At 54.0% G+C, this 7,241-nt stretch overlaps 2 protein-coding genes across 3 annotated transcripts in view; one reads left to right on the top strand and one right to left on the bottom strand.

Annotated features, from left to right (window-relative positions):
• LOC102261602 (chromosome unknown open reading frame, human C20orf202) overlaps window positions 1–2,633 on the bottom strand; it is a 22,110-nt gene extending 19,477 nt beyond the window's left edge. Inside the window, exon 1 of the mRNA XM_014546551.1 lies at window positions 2,618–2,633. Coding sequence (XP_014402037.1) covers window positions 2,618–2,633 — 16 coding nt within the window. The remainder of the gene's footprint in view (window positions 1–2,617) is intronic.
• Window positions 1–7,017, top strand: part of TMEM74B (transmembrane protein 74B) — an 18,186-nt gene extending 11,169 nt beyond the window's left edge. Inside the window, exons 1-2 of one of the 2 annotated variants that reach the window (XM_014546567.1) lie at window positions 170–192; window positions 3,329–7,017. In XM_014546567.1, the coding sequence (XP_014402053.1) occupies window positions 3,370–4,068 (699 nt within the window). In that variant the 5' untranslated portion in view covers window positions 170–192; window positions 3,329–3,369 and the 3' untranslated portion in view covers window positions 4,069–7,017. Of the gene's footprint in view, window positions 1–169; window positions 193–3,328 lie in introns of those variants that run through there. The other variant, XM_005874778.2, reaches the window with a different exon arrangement.
• Window positions 7,018–7,241: the final 224 nt, after the last annotated feature.

Here is a 7,241-nt window from a genome sequence, read left to right as displayed (position 1 = left end):
GGGCAGGCGGTGCGCCGGTGCGGCGGGCAGCCGGGTGTTGGCGCTTCCTGCGCGGAACTTTGGGTGTAACAGCGTGGACCTGCGTGTGCGTCTGTGCGCGCCCCAAGTCTTTGTGTACAACTCGTGCGTGTATCTGTCGACTGGGTTTTGTGAAGCTTCATCCACGCCGGCTCTATGTCTGTCTTTCCGCGTGTTAGTGCGCGCAGGTTGGTGGTGGTGCTGGGCCCCGGGTGGGTCTGGCGTAGACCTTAGCAGTCCTGGGGGTAGTTAACTGTGTGTGTGTGTGTCCAGCCTTATCCCTTTTGGGTGCGATTGCCTGTGTGACCCGTGAATCTGTGGGTCACATCGTGTGGCTCCCCATGTCTGTGGGTGCTGCGGGTGGAAACGGCCCCTGGGGTGTGACTGTAGGACTGGGGGGTGCCTCTCAGGTCTTGTGGGACTGCAGGTCAAATTGGAGTGTCACTGGTACAGTTGCCATGTGAGCAGTGAACTCCAGCATCTTTGTCAGTTTGCCCGTTTCTCCTTATGTTTTGGGTTATTGATTGGGCATGTGGGCATCTCTGAACCTGTTGTGTGAGAGAGACTCCCCTTTTCTCTGCCCTCTTCCTAACTCTGGCATCCCGAGGAAAAAGTTTCGGGTTCCTGCTGGTGAAAGCCCTGCTGCCAGAATCTGGGTGCCCTGGATTTCCTCTGGGATACGGAGGCATCCGTGTGCCAAGCTGGGAAGGTGGTTGCTGGGCCACTCCAGGAGCTGAGTTCTCTGGAGAGTGCTGAAAACTGGGGGTGGGGGGCACATCTGGACATCCACTGGGCAGCAGCTGTCATCACCAGTCCCTGTTTGTGCTGGGCACTCAGGAAAATGCTTTTGGTGCAAAGAGTAGAAAAGCCAAACAATCTATCTCTCCTCTCGGTTTACTGGGAGTGGGAGCAGTCGGCTGGGCCTGGCCTTGAGTTGGCCTCCCTTATCCTTGTATGGGAGAGATTGTCTCCCTGGGCAGGTTGCCAAGCCACTCGTGGGGGCTGCCTGTGTTCTAAGCCCTGGACAGAGGGGGCTGGGGATCCAGATGGAATCCACACACATCCCTCCCTGCCCTCAAGCTGCTAATAGTGGCTGATAAGTAGTGGGAGAAAGTAGAGCGAGGGCGGGTGGAATGATGCCGCTGGTGCAGGAGTGTGTGGGTTTGCAGGTTTGCAGGTGATAACAAGAAGCTGTGCTTGCCTTCGGGTGCCCACATGCACGCCATGGGATCTTGGCCACGTTTTGTCAAGTGGAGAGAGTAATTCCTGCGCTCGGGGCTGGTGAGGGTTATAGCAGATACTCCGGAGGGAAGTGCCCACCGTAGGGCCCAACAGGGAGTGGAGGTGCTCAGTAAACACTTACTAAACGGGAACTCAGGAAAGAAGAATGTGGTGATAGAATTGGGTTGTAAGTGGAAACAGGCTTTGTACTCAGATGAAAGGCTCTGTGTGAGCTAAGAGGTGTCCAATGCAAGTCCATGTTGGAAAAAAGATCAGAAAGATAGAAAAACGTGTCTTCCTGCACTGAGGCTCTTTGAGTTTCATTTATTCACTCATTCATTTCATTCAGTTTTCACTTCATTAACTAACTCATATCCCCTCTCCCCTGCCCCATCTCCCCCCCCCTCTTTCACACACACACACACACACACACACACACGGAACAACAATGCACTGGAAAATAAATTCAGGCATGAGAGTGCACAGAGACATCTAGAATCATGTGTATGGGTGTATGTAGACACACCAGAGCGTGTGAGCCACTCTGCAACTGGAGGGTCTCTGTACAGTGTGGAGACTTGGGTCTGTGTGCCTCGGGCCCTGGGTATGTACTCCCAGGACATCGGGTGTGTGGGGAACAGAGTAGTTCTGCTGTGGGACCGGGAATTTTACATGCCAGGTGGGGAAGGGGGCTTTGATGGGACCTGGGAGGGACGGCACTGAATCTGCTAACGGGAGGCCTCCATCAACTTCAGCTGAGGTGTTGTGAGGAAATGGGTGCCTAGGGTGTTGAGATTCTTCATTTTATAAGAGAAGCCAGGAACCCAAAGCTTAAAATGTAAAATATCTTGCTTTATTTATATATTGGCAAATACTTCACCAAAAACAAATGAACAGACCAGAAACAAACAAAACAAACAAACAAAATCCCCCAAAACTTCTGTGAGCCAACATTGGCCCATGAGCCATAAATTGGTATCCTTTGGCAGGAATGCACTTGTGCTGTCTACCTGTCTGTGCGGGAGTGTGTTCTGGTTTTGGGTGGGATACCTCCTCTTTGAGCAGCGTGCTCCCCCCCTCCCCTCCCCCTCTATCTCCCCATCTGCAGTCCTCAGCCAGCCCCCTCCAGCCCCCAGCTTCTACTTACACGAAGGCATTTGGCTTTGACTTCAGCGTGGCTCTCAAGTATGCTCCTTCCTCTCTGTCCCCACCCGTGCCTCCCCTGACCACATCGGAGTCCTCCCTGGACCCCTGGCCTCCACACAGCAGCCAGAAAGAGCTTTCTGAAACCTAGGCAGTCCTCCCTGTCCCCACAGCTCACCTCCCTGACTCCTTGGCCTGACGTGTAGAGTCCTTTGAGACTGGATTCCCAGCTGACCTGTGAGGTGCCCCATCCCCGTATCCCCACTCATCCTCTCAGATCTGGCTCAAATGCCGCCCACTCCCAGAATCCTCCCTGACTTTCTCTGCTTTGTTCCCACACCACCGCCATCACCTCTGTCCCTCCCCTGCTCCTCGTCATCCTCACTTCATCACAATGGTGTCCATTAATTGAACTGGCTGGGCCTTACATGCATTATTTTATGAAACCCACAAGTTGACCCTGTGAGGGAGGCACTTCGCTTATTCCCATTTAACAGATAAGAACATTGAGGGTGGAGAGGCCACATCGCTTGCCCAAGCCCAAGTGGTGAAACTGGGATTTAAACCTGACAGCCACTGTGTCCACCATAAAATAGCCCGTCGCTGATCCTTACAAGCACTTATTGTCATGAGAGCTTTGTATGGATTATCTCAATCCCTACATCAGCCCCCATTAAATAAGGGAGGGGCAGTAGTACCGTCATTTAATAGATGGGGAAACCGAGGCCCAGAAAGGATAAATGAATTGCCCAGAGCCACCTGCCAGCCAGGGGTGGAGCAGGATCCTAGCACGGATTGTCTTTGTCTCATTCCCACCTCCCCGCTCTCTGGCAGGCTGCCCCTGGTGGGAACTGCACATCGCTTGGGGTCCAGTGTGCCGTCCAACACCAGCAGGATCTTGGTCGAGGTTTGCTAAATTCTACTGACTTTCTGTTTTCTCTTCCAGCTGCCAAGGGGCCAAGGGATGAGCTGGGGCCCTCCTTCCCAATGGCATCTCCCCCTGGTCTGGAACTGAAGACACTGAGCAGTGGTCCCCAGACCCCAAGGAGACCAGCTCCTCTAGGCCTCGTGGCCCCATCCAGGCAGGGTGTGGAGAACGCCTGCTTCTCCTCGGAGGAGCATGAGACCCGTTTCCAGAACCCTGGGGATGTCAGACTGGGCAGCTCCCCCAGCCCTCCCGGGGGTGCACCCTCAAGGCCCCGGTCCCAGCGGGATGACCTGTCCCTGCACTCAGAAGAAGGGCCAGGCCTGGAGCCCGTGAGCCGCCCGGTGGATTATGGCTTTGCTTCTGCTCTGGTTTTCCTGGTGAGTGGGATCCTCCTGGTGGTGACAGCGTATGCCATTCCCCGTGAGGCCCATGTCAACCCGGACTCGGTGACAGCGCGCGAGATGGAGCGGCTAGAGATGTACTACGCCCGCCTGGGCTCCCACCTGGACAAGTGCATTATCGCGGGCCTGGGGCTGCTCACAGTGGGCGGCATGCTCTTGTCCGTGCTGCTGATGATCTCCCTGTGCAAGGGCGAGCTCTACCGCCGGCCGACCTTCGTCCCCTACAGGGGCTCCAGGAAGACCTATGGCTCCATTAACCTGCGCATGAGACAGCTCAGTGGGGATGGGGGCCAGGGCCTGGTGGAAAACGAAGTTGTCCAGGTCTCAGAGACCAGCCGCACGCTCCAGGGGTCTTAATTAGGAGCTCCCCTGATCTGAAACCCAAGGCTACAAGCCCCCCAAGGCCTTGGGTTTTAGACTGAGCTCCACACAGGGGCCTAGGGCAGGAGTCTTGGGTGCTGGAAGGGGAGGCCAGGGCCGGGCTCAGGCTCCCCTGCAGAGGGTGGCCCCCTGATCTGTTTTGTAGCTTGAGGTTTTGTATAAGTTTTGTTCGGAGATGGCTTCTGCTGCTAAAAATACAGAAGTTCAGAAACTGCTGCCCTTGGAGGATGAGGTTTCTTGGCATTTCTGACAATTGAGAGCAGTTTGAAAGGCTGCCCATCCTGTTCCTCATGCCTTGGGAAATTCCAGAATCTCTGTATACAGTCTTCATCAGCAAAGTGTGGGTGCTGGGCGACTTTGGAGGGACCCCTTTCAGCCCTGACCATCTAAGGTGGGAGGTGGCTTCACAATGAGGGGAGAAGTCAGCACTGGGGTGACCCTCCCCTCTCCAGGACTCTGTCCCCCTGACTGTAAAGTGAGGGTTGGACTGGACGATCCCTTGGGCGCCTCCAGTTCTGCCCTAGGATGAGCGCCATTATCTGCCTCTGGCCACTCCTTCAGGGAGAAAGGTGTTCGGCAGGTACTGACCATTCTCTGTGCCGTTTTCTGGGCCGCTTCAGGAGCTCTCACAGCCCTGCTAGAGTTCCCTAAGCCTCCCGGTGATGCCAGGTTAAGTCCAAAATTCGCTACAGCCTGGTTTTGGTCTTGGGATTGAATTTCCTGCAGTGACTAGATCTTAGCACACATTTCACAAAGTCAAGTGCACAGTTTTCACCAACTCCCTGAACAAGAGGGGTCTTTTATGCAAGAAAGGGTGAGGGCTTTGCTGTGTTTCTATGGACACGAGGTGGCCCTGCATTACCTCCCCCTTCTCCATAGTATTTCTCGTGGGCCTGACTTTATTCTGATAGCAGAAAAAAAAATTTTTTTTAGTGCTGAATTTGTAATCTCTCCCTCTCCTCCAGCCCTTCTCAGCAGTAAAGTGCAGTCCCGAAATATCTGGGGGGGAATCAGGCACATTTGGGTGGCCTGGAAACTCTGATCACGGTTTGTTCGTTTCTCTTGTGGAGTGTTCCCAGGCTCTGTCCAGACTCTTTTTAAACTACGGACAAGGAAAGGAAGTGAGTTCTAGGGGGCAAGGAGATACAGGTGTTTGAGGACTGGGGGAGACTCTGTCCAGTCTGAATGGCCTGGGAAGGCTTTGAGAGTCCATGCCTTCTAGGCCATGGGCGGGAAGGGGTCATTTCAGTGAGCCCCCTGACTCCGTGCAGATCCTGTTTCACTCCATCTCCACTGGCCATGTGGGCCTTGGATCTGACTGTCCCTTGGGGGTGGGCAGGTGGGGTGGGCATGGGGTCTGTAGGCTAGAGCAGCCCTGATTAGAGCTGTAACCTGAGCCTCCAGTCTGGTGAGTGGCACATGGGGCAGTGTAACATCACAGCTTCTATGGGAGATCAAGTATCTGCTCCTGCCGGCAGGTTTTGCCAGAAGCAGAGGGCTAGGGGAGGGCTGGAGGGCACAAGGGCTGTTCAGCTTGGCCTGCCAGGTGCTGCTCCTGGTGATGAAGGGATGTGGTGCAAAAAGAACAAGGCTTCAAGATGTGGAGAGATTCACAAGCCAGGGCTTCCACCACGGTGCCCATTTCCCCTGGGCTCCCCGTGAGGAGTGGATGCAGAAAGTGGCACGAGCCATTCTAGGGAAACGACAGTAGAACTGAGCATCCCAAATGATGAGCCAAGGCCCTTCAAATTCATAATGATAATAAAAACACAAACCCAGGCCATATGGGTTCCTGGGATAGTGGGGGGCCCATTTGGAGACTAGACCCGTGGAGTAGATGCACCTGGGATCATCAGTTCCTATAATTTAAATGCAATGAATTGTATTTAGGAGCTAAATCAGAAGATGAAATCCCAGGAATCTCAGGTTTTCTCTAAGCCAGAGAAGCCTGCTTTGCATCCTAATGCAGAAATTCCTTTAGAAAATGTGTGTAATGGATTGAGGCAGTCATTACCTTGTCAGTGAATTAGGAAAACCTGAGAGATGCCAAAAACATTTCTCCAAGGTTGCAGCTGAACTCTCCCAGCAGTGGATGGGAATGAGGTTAGGGAGGAGTCAGCAGGGAGGGTGGCAGAGGGAGCCGAGAACTTCCTTTGCAGGATTTTGGGGGGTACGTGTGGAGTGGTCCCACAGGACCGGTGGCCACTGGAATGGGGCTCACCTCCAGGAACGGCCTCTCCCACCAGACATGCTACTGGGGCGCAAGTCTTGCTTCTCCTGGCGCATTAGAACAGATAGCGACTTGGGAGTTGGGAAAACTGGGTTTGAACCCAGGCTCTGCTCTTTACTGGCTGTGTGACATTAGGCAAGTTATACTCCACCTCCGAGTATATTGCCTTCTTTATCTGTGAGGTGAGAAGAATGAAAGCTCGGGCTCAGGGAGGTGGTAAGAGATGAGCTAGAGACCTGCATGGTCCGGTCAGTGCTCGCTCTCCTCCCTGCCTCAGTGGAGACAACTGGATTAGGCCTAAAACCTCAGGGTCAACTGCCTTTATTCTCTCACGCCTCCTTCTACCCATCGGCAGATCTTTGTTCTGTCTTCAGAATCTGACCCTCTGCTGCCCCCCCTCTGCTCCCCATTCAGCCTCCACTCTGCAGCCAGATGAATCCTGTGAAAAGGTTAATTGGGGCAGGTCACTCCTCAGCTCAGAACCTTCCAATATGGCTCCCTCTCACTCCAGGCAAAAGCAGAAGTTGTTGCCCTGTCAAAAGGAGGGTTTACCGTGCAGGCCCCTCACTTGCATAGGCTCCAAGGTCCCGAGTCAAGTTTTTATTTATAATTTTAATTTTTAAAAGGATGACCCCCTAAATTGCCTAAGTTTTAGGTCCCTCACAAGCCTATATAATAAAAGCCTGATATGCAAATTGTCCCCTCGGGTGGTTGTTCGACCGGGAGACCAGGAGTTCAGCTGCTCGCTATGATGTGTGCTGACCACCATGGCAACGTGCTGTGACCTCTTGCCAGCTACCTGGGGGTGATGGGGATGGAGGTGCGGTGAGAATGCAGGGTGTCCCCGAGCTCACTCTCACTCCCCCTACTACCCTCCCCCAGGATGCCAGGGTTTGGCTCTGGGGAAGCCCCCACCCCC

This window comes from Myotis brandtii, unplaced genomic scaffold, assembly GCF_000412655.1.
Source record: "Myotis brandtii unplaced genomic scaffold, ASM41265v1 scaffold450, whole genome shotgun sequence".
NCBI lineage: Eukaryota > Metazoa > Chordata > Mammalia > Chiroptera > Vespertilionidae > Myotis > Myotis brandtii.
The sequence above is the reverse complement of the archived record's forward strand: the minus strand, read 5'-3'. Positions and strand labels throughout refer to the sequence as shown.